This window comes from Rhipicephalus sanguineus, chromosome 3 (genome assembly GCF_013339695.2).
Source record: "Rhipicephalus sanguineus isolate Rsan-2018 chromosome 3, BIME_Rsan_1.4, whole genome shotgun sequence".
Classification (NCBI taxonomy): Eukaryota; Metazoa; Arthropoda; class Arachnida; order Ixodida; family Ixodidae; genus Rhipicephalus; species Rhipicephalus sanguineus.
The window spans coordinates 213,066,237-213,081,235 of record NC_051178.1 but is presented as its reverse complement, the minus strand read 5'-3'; the positions used below and the strand labels follow the sequence as shown (position 1 = coordinate 213,081,235).

The 14,999-nt window shown below is 46.5% G+C and overlaps 2 protein-coding genes across 2 annotated transcripts in view; one reads left to right on the top strand and one right to left on the bottom strand.

Annotated features, from left to right (window-relative positions):
- The window catches only part of LOC119388260 (mitochondrial outer membrane protein SLC25A46), a 28,004-nt gene extending 16,371 nt beyond the window's left edge, over nucleotides 1-11,633 (top strand). The window contains exon 9 of the mRNA XM_037655931.2: nucleotides 10,930-11,633. Within this exon, the coding sequence (XP_037511859.1) occupies nucleotides 10,930-11,167 (238 nt within the window). The 3' untranslated portion in view covers nucleotides 11,168-11,633. The remainder of the gene's footprint in view (nucleotides 1-10,929) is intronic.
- LOC119388261 (uncharacterized) overlaps nucleotides 11,519-14,999 on the bottom strand; it is a 27,665-nt gene continuing 24,184 nt past the window's right edge. The window contains exon 8 of the mRNA XM_037655934.2: nucleotides 11,519-11,620. Within this exon, the coding sequence (XP_037511862.1) occupies nucleotides 11,538-11,620 (83 nt within the window). The 3' untranslated portion in view covers nucleotides 11,519-11,537. The remainder of the gene's footprint in view (nucleotides 11,621-14,999) is intronic.

The following is a 14,999-nucleotide window of genomic DNA, read 5'->3' as shown; positions in this document are numbered from 1 at the left end:
CCCAAGAATTTCTCAAAACGTTTACCAATTAGGGCTAAATATTTTATACCTCAATTGATACGGAAAAATCACTTCTGTTTGCATAAAGATTTCATATGTGCATGATTCCCTTTGTTACAGCACAAGGAAGTTCATCCAGACTAGTTCCAGGAGCAAACTACTTATGGTTACAAAAATGTCCCTCTTATCCAGATTTGTACACAATACTGAAAAAAGTAACCAAACCAACTGCTACTACTTCACTAAAGAATGTGCTCGATTATGCTGGCTAATTACTAATAGTACATAACTGAGGAATTGCCTAAAGGTTGTGTCTGTGTTACTTTCCTCACAACATTCATTAACACTGCACAAATACAGTTGCTTGAATAAACTGGCCTCTTGATAGCATCCTCTGCAGTCCTTTGCCAACATTTGCTTTTTCAAAATATTTGTCGTTATCTTCTTGTGAAGACATCAGCGATACTGAAAACTCACTAGTTGTGCCCACTGTGTTGTAATGTGCGAATGCCTTGCTCACAAGATTGTGGCTAGTTGGTGCCATGATACTCGCATCAGGTGCCTCTATTAGCCCCAAGAAGTTGGGGTGGCGCCGCCTGGCGGGAGGCGCGGATGACGTCACGGCAAGGACTCTTCGACGCCCGCCGTGATGCGCCGGCATATCACGCGCTTGCTTCGTGCGCTGTTCCGCTGTTTACGTTCGCTTTTTGCCTGTCTCAAGCTTCAGATGAATGACGGAAACAGCATCAATAATGTTCCTAGTAAAACGACAAAATGTTATATGCATCTTTTCTTCACAGTCCCCAATGGTGCACCGTCGTGCACACTTTGAAAGGGGTGATCAGGTTTGTTGTGTCGCGCTGCTAACTTCGGGGATGAGTCTGATTCTCGACCACAGCAGCCGCATTTCGACGGGTGTGAAAAGCAACATTCCTCTACTTAGATACAGGGGCACATTAAAAGAATTCGAGGCGGTAAAAATTAATCTGCAGCGTGTCTCACAATCATGTCGTGGTCTTGACATGCAAGACACTTTATTCATATTATTAGGTTGTGTTGTTCACGGGCGATTCCTTTAAAAATATGATGGCTTCGCCTCCACAAGTGTTATATGCATCGGACGCATCCGCGATCGGCGGACAGCGTTCTTGCCAGTGTGCCAAGCCCCGCGCACGATTACGAAAGCGCATGCAGTATTGAGCTTCGCAAAATATCTTGAAAGAGCTCGCCCGAGAATACTGCCGCAGTTGTTGTGTTTGTTTTTCTTGCGTACTCGCTAACTCATCGTGTTGTTTAGTTTCACGTTTTTCTCGCAATAATTTCGGGGCTTCATTTCACAACATAAAAAAGTTGAGGTTAATTGCAGAAACTCCTTATTGGTGTCAGATTGTGTCTTTATGCAGCATCGTAGCAACGGCGCTGTACACTTGTATAAGTACTAGTTTAGATAGCCAGCTCATAAACTTTTTTTTTTTTGCATTTGATATACCCCTGAGCATCATGAACCTTTATGTGGACATGACGTGCGAGACCATTGATTGACTGATTAAGGCGAAGGACGTTCAATTAATACGTGGGCCATGTCACTGAGAGTGAAACAGTTCAAAACGCTCATTTTGACTTTCAGGCGTTTGTTTTGCAGACGATTATTATCAACAGTGCTCCCACGAGAATTTAACATTACCGCTTGTGACCCGGCGGTTGATCGGACCAGCAGTTCATGCAAATCGGGGTATACGGCCACATAATCCCAGACGAGTGTTGAGAAGAAATGTTTCCATAATCCAAGTATACTAACACCTCAGAATTTCCCGAAACCATTGTGTGCGTGGCAGTATTATTTTGTTTAATTTCCCGGATGTATTAAGTGACTCGTTACGATAGACAGATTAATCTGAAGTCTTCTGTAGCAGAAGGCGCAATTCTGTCAAATCACCTAGATAATCTGCAAAGGCAGGCATAACTTGTACAATGTATTTAGTGAATTGAAAACGTCCTAATTTAATTTGTAATCTTCGGGACGCGTGTTCTAGCCGTGGAGTCTATGCCAAGTTGTAATGAAGTTAGAACCATTAGCGTAAATTTTTTAGCAACGATGTCTTGGAGTATGAGGTGAAAACAACAAATGCCTTGCTCTCGTGCGTCACCATTTTCACGGCGAAGCTTCCGTTCGGACAGGAATTCGCCCATTATAAGCTATATTATCCAAACTTTCTACAGCTTACTAAACTTTCGCTAGTAGCGTAAACTTCAACCTTGTCCCTTGGGAGATTTCCATCGCAAGAATGAGCAGTAATCACCACCGTATCGTGAAAGAGCGGGTACGCGGCGGGCGCGGAAAAAGGCGATCCTCGGCCGCGGAGCAAGCGAGTCCTTGCCGTGACGTCACATCGCCGCGACTGCCGCGCCGTCAGTGTTCGTTCTCGGGGCTAATAAAGCGCAGCACTTTGTTGTTGCTAGTGCTATGAGAAGGCGCAACTGATGGCACTTCTGAAAAGCTGATGAAAATCGTCCATTGGTGATTTGTTGGCATCTACATCCAATGTTGCTACACAGACTCCCTTTAACACAAACTCGAAGGGACCGCGGTCGTGATGCAGAACTATCGGTAAATTGACTATCGATAGTATCGATAGTTTTCTTGAAACTATCGATAGTGCAAACAAACTATCGATAGTGCTACTATTGACAAACTATCGATAGTGCAATCGGTAGTACCATCGTTATTATTACTATAGCAATATTAATGCCACTCGTGTTTATTGCTTTGTTTTGACGTATTCCAATTTCCCCCCAAAATACTGTTAGCAACGTTTGACGCAGACCGCGCCGTAATGTTTGAGAAACTTCACAATTGCTTGAGATCATTCTGTTAAGATTACGCGCCGGACGCGAATGGTCAAGTTTATTCGAGAGCTTACGCGAGCACCAGCGATAACACTGGAAGGTTTGATGACTGATGTATAAAGGACGACGCATTCCACCGATGAGATTACTCAACGGCTGACGACTGCTCCCATTACTATCAGTGCGCAGCATGTATCGCTTGTATTTTGAGTTTTGATTTTCTGGGCAAAAGTTCGCCCAAATAAAGAGCTCCGTATTTCCCAGTCTTGCTGCAGCATTCTTCGTCACAACCACGTGACAATACTATCGATAGTTGTGTGCATAATGATGTGGTTGCTGGCCGGCCATATTGCCAAAATATTTGCGATAGCCTACTATCACCTTCGCTGAATTTATGGGCAATTCTTGGCGAAAGAAACTAATTATTTCCGCAGTGAACATGGCGGAATATATCCATCAATAAATTCATATCCAAAAGCAACCAGTTACACCTTACAATTAACTTCTTGATTTTTTTTTTGAAATCATAAAATGCAATATCAATTTGAAGCCGCGTAGTCCCACCACATTTAAAGGCTTCCTTTCTGCTACAGCTGAACAGTTTGACTTTATGATCATTTGTAAGCAAAGCACTCTGGTGAAGAACAAAATACAGTAGAACCCCGCTGATACGTTTTTGAAGGGACCGTAGGAAATAAACGTAAGAGACGGGAAACGTAAGAGCCGAAAAACAGGAAAAACGGCAAAATATTTAGTGGTACAGAATTTTATTTCAATTCTTACGAGCAGCACGAAAATTGGCGAACTCAGCCGCGATCTAGTCGATGGATAGAAACGCGGAGCTTAGGACGGCCTTATCCACAGAAATGTAATCAACGTATGTGATTTTTTTAACACCAACAGCTGTAGGCATGAAAGAACTAAGCACACGCAATCACGACCGGCGCAGCGAGTCCGACCGCGAACCGCACGCACGACCATGCGAGCTCCAACCAGCTCGAACTCCTCCCGTTCTCCGACAAATAACGATGATGATGAGTCTACGCCAACGCGATGGCAGAAGTGAATGCCAATCTCGAAGGCCTTGCTTTCGCAAGCAGTTACGTCATACACACCATGTTTGTGCAATGCAAATCTCAGAGGCTATGCTTTTGTCAATAGTAAATGCCAATCTCGAAGGCCTTGCTTTCGTGAGCAGTTACGTCATAGACGCCATCTGCGCAATTTGAATCTCGAAGGCCATGCTTTTGTTTGCATCAATTGAAAGATCCTGTTGCTTGCGCCTCTCATGCGGCTAATGTTACGGTCAAACGAGGCCAAGCTGCGTGAAAATGCACCGTGGCCGCTCTCTTTGGTAGTCACTCGGTCGGCTCCGGGCGCACTTCGCGACGTATCATACGGGAACGGTCCGACAGTTACGACGTAACAGCGGGGTTCCCAATACATTATATCCTATGGGAGCTATGCCGGGACCGGCGGAAAACGACGTAACAGCCGGGAAAACGCAGCAGTGAGGAACGTAACAGCGGGGTTCTACTGTAATGTCAACTTTCTTTCCCTTCAGCCTGCTCCTCTGGCTCCACTATGTACCACGCGCGCGGGGAACCAAGTTTATTCTGCAATGAGTCTACGCTGTTGAATTTATACTATCGATAGTACCATCGAATTTTTTACTATCGATAGCGCTATCGATAGTATTTTTCACCATTAATAGTTCGATAGTGACTCAGCTATCGATAGCACCATCGATAGTTCTGCATCACTAGACCGCGGTCATTTGTTCGTCTTACCAGGAGCATCAGGGGGGGGGGGGGGGGGTACAAAAGGATGCAATGGCTTGGGGGTCTCAGTTGTAAATCCTGCAGTTCTTTTTGTTGCTTTCTTTGCTGATAAAGCCGGCACGTCCCCCACCCACAGGCTGGGGGTGAGTGGGATACCGGCTTTATCCGCTGACCTCTGTTTTTCATTTACCTCGCTCCCTCCGTATCGCGATTTGCTTCGTGTCTTTGCTCCACGAAGCTTTTTTTTCTTTTTGCTTTTTCTTGTCACCTGAATGCTTCATCGAGACTGCATTCTTCGTTTTCCAAAATCGCCAGCGTTGCCGGTCACTGCGAAAGTTTGTCTTAATAGAAGAGTACAGTTAGGCAGTTCGTCTTAAGCGGATTATTTTTTTTGATTGAGTCTATGGGAAACCAAACAAACGATCCTCTGTTGTTCGGCATAGGCGAGGATTCATCTTAACGGGTGTTTACTGTAGAACGGTAACAGTGACAGTTCAGTTTGTAGGCCAACATCTAGCGTAGGAATGAGAAACAATCATCTACTAAGTTCATGGGTCGGCCCGCCTAACATGTGCACCTGTGTGGCTACTCTATTGCATGATGGTGGGCATTTACTGCTGTTCCTGCAAAATTTTACTGCTCCAAACTGCATCATCCATTACAGCTCATCTCGTCAATAATTTACCTGGTTACAAGCTGTCAATGGTTAATGGCAGTCAAATAACCATAAGCATTACAAGATGAAAAAGCCGGCAGATCCCACGCATTGTGGGAATCGATGTAGTGCGAAGCAGCCAGCAAAGAGCTGCATACATCGTCTTGTATGTCACTAAGGAAAATGCGTGTCAAGGTTTTCATGATAACTTCTATTATTTATGTTCGTCACACAGTAACGTCGCGCAATACCAACTTCAGGGTAGATCAAGCTAGCGAAACGGCCGCCAGCGCACCATGAGCGTGGTACGTAAGTCATGCTGTACATGACATGTGTGTCATGACTTTCATGTTAACTCGTGTTATTTATGTTCGTCACACAGTCACGTCGGAAGATACCAATTTTGGTGTATATCAAGCTAGCGAAACGGCCGCCAGCGCACCATGAGCGTGGCACGTAAGTCATGCTGTACTTGTCATGCGTGTCATGATTTTCATGTTAACTCGTGTTTTTATGTTCATCACACAGTCACATCGCGCAATACCAATTCCGGGGTAGATCAAGCTAGCGAAACGGCCGCCAGCGCGCCTGGAGCGTGGCACGTAAGTCATGCTGTGCATGACATGCGTGTCATGATTGTCATGTTAACTCGTGTCATTTATGTTCGCCAAACAGTCACGTCGCACAATACCAATTTCGGGATAGATCAGGCTAGCGAAACGGCCGCCAGCGCCCCATGAGCGTGGCACGTAAGTCATGCTGTACATGACATGCGTGTCATGATTTTCATGTTAACTCGTGTTTTTATGTTCGTCACACAGTCACGTCGCGCAATACCAATTCCGGGGTAGATCAAGCTAGCGAAACGGCCGCCAGCGCACCATGAGCGTGGCACGTAAGCCATGCTGTACATGACATGCGTGTCATGATTGTCATGTTAACTCGTGTCATTTATGTTCGTTACACACTCACGTCGCAAGATACCAATTTTGGTGTGTATCAAGCTAGCGAAACGGCCGCCAGCACACCATGAGCGTGGCATGTAAATCATGCTGTACATGACATGCATGTCATGATTTTCATGTTATGACTTATCATTTATGTTCGTCATACAGTCATGTGACGCCATACCAATTTTGGTGTACATTCGATGAACCAAGCGACCAGGAGAGCACAAAGGCGTAGGCGGCTAGGTAGGTAGGTAGGTAGGTAGGTAGGTAGGTAGGTAGGTAGGTAGGTAGGTAGGTAGGTGGGTGGGTGGGTGGGTGGGTGGGTGAATGTTTGTTGCTTGTGCGCTGCTCCTGAAAAGCAAGTTGTCTGTAACCAGGTGCTCATGTGCTTATCTAAGCTTCTAAAAATGGGCTCTCAGTATCCCTGCCTATGAACGTAAATCCATGGCAGAGTGTTCGGATACATTTACCAAAATTTCAGAGCACTTCATCACCTGGAAAATGATAAATTATTAGCCTAGTTTCATTTCATGAAATGGCTCTACCCTTCGTAGCTGTTTACTTGCAACATCTGTAACATCGCCAGTGCATAAATAGTTGTTAATACCCAGCAACTTTGCTATAGCATTATTCGTCTGTGCAGTGATATAAATTAAAGTGGTCCTTAAGAGTGAATTCTGTTAAGAGTGAGCTGTGCTCCCAGACCGTGATGTGGCTTTGTGGCAGCCCCACCACCCTCATTTGGAGGAGAATACAAGGCACACGCCAGAGAATGGATCCAGCTCTCCTCAGAGCTCATGACCTGTCATAGGAGCCTTAAATGAATGCCCAAGTGACTTTGCTGTCTTAGAAGATGAGTGGGCATGCTTACTGCCCAGTGGCTGTGGTGTTGTGCTACTGAGCTCAACATTGCGAGTTAGACTCTGTCTTTTGATAGAGACAAAATACAAAAACACACCACTGTGTGCTTAGGTTAAGGTGCACAACCCCATGTGGGCAGAATTGTTCAGTGGCATCAGATCATGCTTTTGACAAGCAGAACCCCAGGATTATTTTATTTGAAGGCAATGTCCTTCTTTGCATTGACTTCATCTAACTGGGTATGATGGTGACAATAATTTCTCAACATGTCAACAATAATAATTCAACTTGTCTGGAGTGGAAGCTTTCCTTATTTAGACCCTAACCAAGTATTGGATATCTAGACTGGAAGTGAGTCGAACACAGTTAAAGATCGATATAATGAAGTCTGTAAAATTGGCAGTTTACTTTGTTTTACTGAAATTGTACTTCTACCTCAATAGCAATTATATGGACACCTAGGCGCATTTTGGCTGTCACCATCAGCACTGCCGTTGTAGTAATCGTAGCCAAGGTAACTGAGAAACTGTTTATTGATACACGGTAGCTAGTATGTGATCGCAGATGCAGCGGCGCCCGCCAGTCCCAGTCTTTGTCGTGCGCTCGCTTTCTTGATGTTCTCGGTGGCGTCCACAACAGCCGTGATGTGCCATATAAAGTGGGAGCGAAAGCGTGTGAGCGCAGCCAACGAACGCTTATCTAGTGGCAAGGAAACATGCTTGCCACCTAGCGTTGCATGGTAGACCCATGGACAGAGGGGTGGCTCCCCACTTTGCTTAGCCGGGCACAGTCAGACGGCTTAAAGCTTTGTATGTGCTGGTCCCACCACTCAGTTTGCGATGAAATGATTGACAGCATGAAGGTCACATCACTCACAGAAGCGTTTGTGTTTTCTTACACTGGCATTTTGTTGAGTTATGCATGGTTGGACGTTACAGGAGTTAGCTTCCAGCCCTACTTCGTATAGCATTCCAATTTGTTGCTCTCGCATGCATTGCTTCAACCTTGCAGCGAAAGTGTGACTTTTTTATGCAAAGTGTATGGTCACCAACTGATTTGTCTTTGCACGAAAGGTGCCGCATGAATTTTTGAACTAACAAAAGCTAACCTCAGTAACATTTAAAAAATCAATTTTGGTGAATACAAGATCCAGCAAGCAGAACTTGATGCAACAGCAGCGTTTTGGCATGCATAAAGCCGAAAGAAGCACAGTTTCAGCTCACTGTGGTAACTAGTGTATGTGAAGCTATTGCACCAGCTCTGCCGTTGTGGCTCTCAATCAAAACCTCTGATGTTGCATGCACTGGTACAACATCGATGTTATATGTTCACCATATTGAACCACCTGCTCTCTGATGCAGTGAACGTGCAACAAAAAAAACCATTGCACGCCACGAAAACAAAAAAGCCGGCAGATCCCACGCATTGTGGGAATCGATGTAATGCGAAGCAGCCAGCAAAGAGCTGCATATATCGTCTTGTATGTCACTAAGGAAAATGCGTGTCAAGGTTTTCGTGATAACTTCTATTATTTATGTTCGTCACACAGTAACGTCGCGCAATACCAACTTCGGGGTAGATCAAGCTAGCGAAACGGCCGCCAGCGCACCATGAGCGTGGCACGTAAGTCATGCTGTACATGACATGCGTGTCATGATTGTCATGTTAACTCGTGTCATTTATGTTCGCCACACAGTCACGTCGCACAATACCAATTTCGGGATAGATCAAGCTAGCGAAACGGCCGCCAGCGCACCATTAGCGTGGCACGTAAGTCATGCTGTACATGACATGCGTGTCATGATTTTCATGTTAACTCGTGTCATTTATGTTCGTTACACACTCACGTCGCAAGATACCAATTTTGGTGTATATCAAGCTAGCGAAACGGCCGCCAGCACACCATGAGCGTGGCATGTAAATCATGCTGTACATGACATGCATGTCATGATTTTCATGTTATGACTTATCATTTATGATCGTCATACAGTCATGTGACGCCATACCAATTTTGGTGTACATTCGATGAACCAAGCGACCAGGAGAGCACAAAGGCGTAGGCGGCTAGATAGATAGATAGATACGCTCAAAGTCGCAGAAGTTCGCTAAGAAATGCTTCGCATTTAAAAGCATCAGCCTAACATTGGATGTAACCAATGACAACCTGATTTACGGCACCTTTGTTCATGGTGGCTGCATTTTCTGTTTCGCTGTTTAATGTCAACAGTATGTCCGAGGAACCTGGCGACACCTGATGTGGCGTCAGTAAATGTCATGGGGCTCGCCAATGGAGATCACTTAGAAGATACACACTGGTGTTTTGGTGACATACGTTGTCTGCACAATCATGATCTCTTGCAAGTGAGAGGTTGTTACGTCTGTTACTATTGCAGGGGTGAGACAGCTGCACATGTTGCACATTTTTTATACGGTTCCGTTTTCCTGCGCCAAGCTGCTCCGAAAGCATAAAAACCGCAAAAATTGTGCCAAGCTGCTCAAAACAGCCTCGAAAGCAAGAATTTTGATGCCCACGTCAGCTTCAGCGGGGAAAAAAAGGCCGAGTGCTGGGTTGACATGATTTTCCAAGCAGTGCTACGGATACCAAGAAAATGAGGTGTTCGCGTGTTTTTTCTATGCACCTCTTTAATGAAGGCTCCCATGGTGCTGCCATAATCTCCTCTAAATATGCCTGACCCCCAAAAATATGCTGCCGTGCCCCGAGCGTGCTGCTTCTACTCATTATAGTCGAATACAGCTTAGAAGTCCGGAGAGGCCCCGCCCGGACAACTGAAGCGCAGCTGCCTCCACCAATCGCCTCCGCAGCTAAAGTAGTAGTCCCACTCGGCAATGTTCTCCGAAGGCAGGGTCACAGGCCGTCCAGCTCATGACGTCAGTCCGAAGAGCGCGCTCATTGGTGCAGGCTTGCGTGGCCTTTGAGCAGCCTCACAAGCCTTTGAGTGTGGCTTGTGCAGGCGTTTGAGGAGGAAATGCCGCGGACTTCTAAGGTTGTATCCGATTATAGGCTGTCTGTTCCGGTGCTACTGTCGCTTAGCGAAAACTATCGATAGGCATACGTAGCAGGGTTGACTCTCAGGTTCTTTGTTGTGTGTAGCAGGTTCTTCCGGTCGCTGCAGTTTTCGTGTTGACACTGCTGCGTGTTGTCACCTATGCGTGCATTTGCTGTGGGAGTGTTCGTAGCACGGGTGAGGCGAGTACCTTGTTGCATCAATGCGGCAATAACTAGCTTCCTGCATGCGACACATCTCCGCAATACTCTAGCGGTTTTGCTGAGAAGGCAGCAGCAGATCGATGCAAAGCTCATTCGTGTCGCCCCGAATAAAAGTGTGTAGTACGCTTACAGGGGCACTATGCTTGCAGTACTATATATGCGCACGCTTAACGACATAGTAAAGTGTTAGTGCGGCGAGGTTTCTTGGCACCTGCGCCATGCTTTTGAAGGCAATCCCACATGAGGTGGAACTGTCACGTGTGATGTCATACCACCGCGTAAAATTTTAATAGCAGGGAAGTTTCTGCCAGGCGTTTCATTAGTATCGCTACATTGCCAGTGTCAGTGATTAGTCTGTGCCGCTTCCCATTCCCCACTATTTTGCCGGCGTCACTACTACCAAAACAGAGTTGACAGCAAGTCTACCAATAACATCATACATGATGTTTCTGCTGAGATCACGTGACTCTCCTCCATGTGACAGTGGCCAGAAGTGGCACAGCTGTACTCTTTTAGAGTACAGAGATGCCTATAAATGCAACATTGGCTTCATTATTAATCCAGTGATTGCCTTAGCAAATGTTTTTCACTTGCTGTCTCTTGCAGGTTGTACTTGCAGGGAACGCGAACCATTGTGGACAACCTGGACACAGGCTGCTCGGTGACTGCCATCATATCCCAGTACCAAGGACCAGTGGACTGCTTCCGGTGCATAGTGGCTGAGGAAGGTGCAGCGGGCCTTTACAAGGGATTCGGGGCTCTGCAGCTTCAATACGTGCTCCAGGGAGCCCTGCTCAAGCTGACACAAATGCTGTGCCAGGAGTTCTGCCCACATGTCCTGTAGTACCGTGCTTCTTTTATTTGCACACATTGTGGTTTAGTGAGGGAGTGCTCGACCGTTCTGCCACCTTGCTTTCCATGACTACACAAGTAATATGGTTCAGAAGTGGCACTGCTTCGGAATCACTAGTGCATCAGCCTATGTCGTGCCCTGGCATGCTAGAAAAATTGTCACTTTTCTTTTCAGCACAGAAAATTTGGCCACGTGATGTGTAGCCACATCTTGAAGATGAACCTGTGCTGCACTTGGTGGCCCAGCGCTGAACACTTGGCACCCATGAACAACTAGTATGCATGTAACTTAGGCTCCACATGCTACAAACAGCTAGAAAGTCTGGGCATCACTTCCAGTTGCAATGAATTTTACTATAATTTCAGCTGAAGGTGATTTTCTTCCCTTGAAACGGTACCACTGCCTTCTGGGCTTGTCGCTTGGCTGCCCAGGATGGATGCAGGTCTGCTGGCACATGCGGAAAGAAGAATGAGGAGAGAGTTATTTATTAATCACTTATAGAAAAAATAAACATTCATGTGCTTAGCAACGATCATTTCTTCTGCTTCAATGAAACACTCACTACAGTCAAACTACCGTATTTACTCGAATCTAGGCCGCCCTCGATTGTAGGCCGACCCCCGAAATTCGCAAGGCCAGGAAAAAAAAAACTTCATCATGGTACTCGAATCTAAGCTGACCCCCCCATTTTTGCACATCGTTTTTTTTTTTTTAAATAACATCGGCTTAGATTTGAGTAAATACAGTGGTTTATAACGATGCTTCTTATCGAACATTCATAGCTTTCTTAGCATTAGGTTCGTGCAGGTAATCAATGAATACCCATCACCGTGGTTCAAAAATAAAACATTCAGGAGCCTATCTATTGGGAAAATGGGGGCAAGCAAAGCTTTGCAATTTACGTGCTTGACATACCACTGTTCCTTTCTTTCACATTGTGCAATGCTCCCCGTTTCCTTCCTCCACGTGCTTAGCAGCGCAACACCTTGATACAGGCAACGTGCAATGACAAGTCACCGTGACAAAAGATCAGAATGCGATATCAGAAACAGCTGATTGACACAATTGACAGAACATCAATTAATTGGAAAACGGCACATACAAATGTGCATGTGACCGGCAAACGTTGATGGGCACATTTCTGTACACCTGGTTTTTCGTGTACTACGCCATCACTGAAATCTGTAAGTTTCGCTTAAAAAGACGACAATGTGGCTGCACAATGCTTTCCAGTGGCGAAGTGCACTGCAGCTCATTTCACATTCTGAAGAAGCTAGTTGCATTCAGACACATGAGCAATTATTATGAACTCTTGTGGTGAGCTACATAAGTATCTCGCAGAGAAAACTCATTATTTCACTGGATTATTCACGAATAAGGGCATCATGCCATTGGATGTTGTGGAATGACATTTTTTTTTCCAACACAAGCACATAAACAGAGTACTGGATCAATAGTATTGTATATTATGAAATAACTCTCTAAATACAACTATGTGGTCATTAAAGTACGGGGCTCCTGCCAGAAATGTCTAATCTTTATGTTAATAAAATGTTCAAAAAAAAAAAGCAGAAGCAACAAAGAAAGGCCGTGACATACAGCAGTGCCTCAATGCATGGGCGTCGGCAGGATTTTGTCTTAGGGGAGTGGCGGGGGTGGGCGACCGCTCTCTTCGTATTCGCGCTCCCTTGCCGACGCCCACGCCTCGATGCTAAAAATTGACACGGTCGCTGTTAAAGCTCGCAGTAAAACGTTGCTGCTGCGCAAATAACCCCTCCACAACGTTGCCTAGCAGCAACCAAGCCACAGCTGCACAACACCTGGGTTTAACCTCGCCTAGCCGCGCATGCGCTGAGGAGCAGCAACCGCCAAGCCACGCCCACTGACGGAGACAGTCCGCGCAGCCGCTGTGCCGAGCTTCACCACAGCTGGTGTGACGTGAGCAAAGCCGTGCATGGCTGCCGTGACGTCATTATAGCAGTGCAGTAGCTAGTGCGGCCTCATCATAGCAGGTGTGACGTCACCACTGTCGCTTAGCAACCGCGTATACGTAATAGCTCCTATAAGTGTAGGCGTGCTCAGCCAAAGAAGGTACGCATGGCCAATGAAGAAGCCGCTTACCGTGAGGCTCACTATGCTGCGGATCAAGAGCGAGATCGAATTCGGCGGTTAGATCCTGCTTATGTGGCCTAGCATCAGCCGAGAAGGCTGTTAATTACTGAAAAGATAGCGCGTGCTAGAAGAAGAGAGAGACGAGAAACGGCGCGTGGCACGAGGATCTTCTTCTTTGGCTGGAATAAATGGCAGTGTTGGGACGCACTGCTCTATCTCATCCGGCGTATTGTCCTTAAAACCAGGTTAATATTAGAACGAAGTCTTCGGATTTTACATTGGTGCCAAAACCCGACCCGGTTTTCGTGGAGGACCATGGAACGCTTGCGAAGCACGAGAGCAGCTCGGCGGCGACACAGCACTAAGATCATCAATGAAGTCTGTGACCTTCTAGCCTCTAATGATTTCGATCTGGCAGGGCTTCGCAGCATTCTTCAGCGCCTGGAGAAAAGCACCGACGAGCTCGTCAAGGCAAACGAAGCACTGCACGCAGAGATGACTGATGACAAGATGCTTGCGGACTTCGACTCTGTGCTAGAGTACGAGGACCGAGCTGCGGGGAGTGTTGGCCTTCTATGACATCACATACGGGAGCTAACTCTCCGATCTTCTGTGCCATCAAGTCCCAACGGTGAGTTGCCAACCGACTCTTCTCTGTCGAGTCAAGCATCCCCAAGAGAACCTTCGTCGTCACCGGAGCTCTGTCAAGTCAACCAGCCCCGAGAGAACCTTCCGTCGTCACCAGAGCAAGGCTTCCTAAGCTAGACCTAACGAGGTTCGACAGGTCCCCTACGAAATGGCTTTCATTTTGGTACCTCTTTCGCCACTCCGTGCACGAGAACCCACGCCTTAACATCATCGATCGGTTTCATTACCTCCGGTCTCTTCTAGACGGCCCGGCGGCAAAGGCTATTGCAGGCATACCGACAACACACAACAGTTACGAGAACGCCATTTCCACCTTGAAGGAGTGTTTCGGAGACATGCGAATTATTGAGCAGACACACCTCAAAAACCTTCGCACTCTACGTCAGCGAACGCTAGCGCCCTCAGAAGCCTCTAAGACTTTGTCCAAGTAAATATAAGGGGTCTCAAAGGCCTCAGCGTCTCGGAGTCGAACTACGCTGCCATGCTGCGCGAGGTGCTGATGAAATCAATTCCACAAGACATAATGGTGGAATATTACCGACGGCAGCGACTTGAAGCGTCAAGTGCGAACAACCCGCTGAGCTCAGAAGAACTTCAGCAATTGCTCAAGTACCTTCACATCGAGGTCGAGTGCAGGGAGCAGACCACCTACCAGCGACGGGTGTCGTACAACAGTGAACAGCAGACTTCCGGCAGCCGTAAGACTCGGCAAACAACATCAGCTGCAGTCCTCCATAACAGCGCCTTAACGAAGGAGGAGGCATGCCTTTTCTGCCAAAAGTCATATTCAACGCTGGATTGTGACGAATTGATTCCTGACTCGGAGAAAAAGCGTCTTCTGTCGAAGACTGGCTGCTGCTTCAGGTGTACAACCAAGGGACATCGGGCAAGAGACTGCCGACATAAGGTGAGCTGCTCGTATTGCCAAGGAAGACACGCTTCTTCGATGTGTTCCAGAAAGAATGCTAAAGCTGCTCACATGACGACACCGCAACGAGCAGTACTTCCATGTACGCTGTGTCAGACGGAAATAGGCGTAGTAACCTTGACACCATACTTTTGC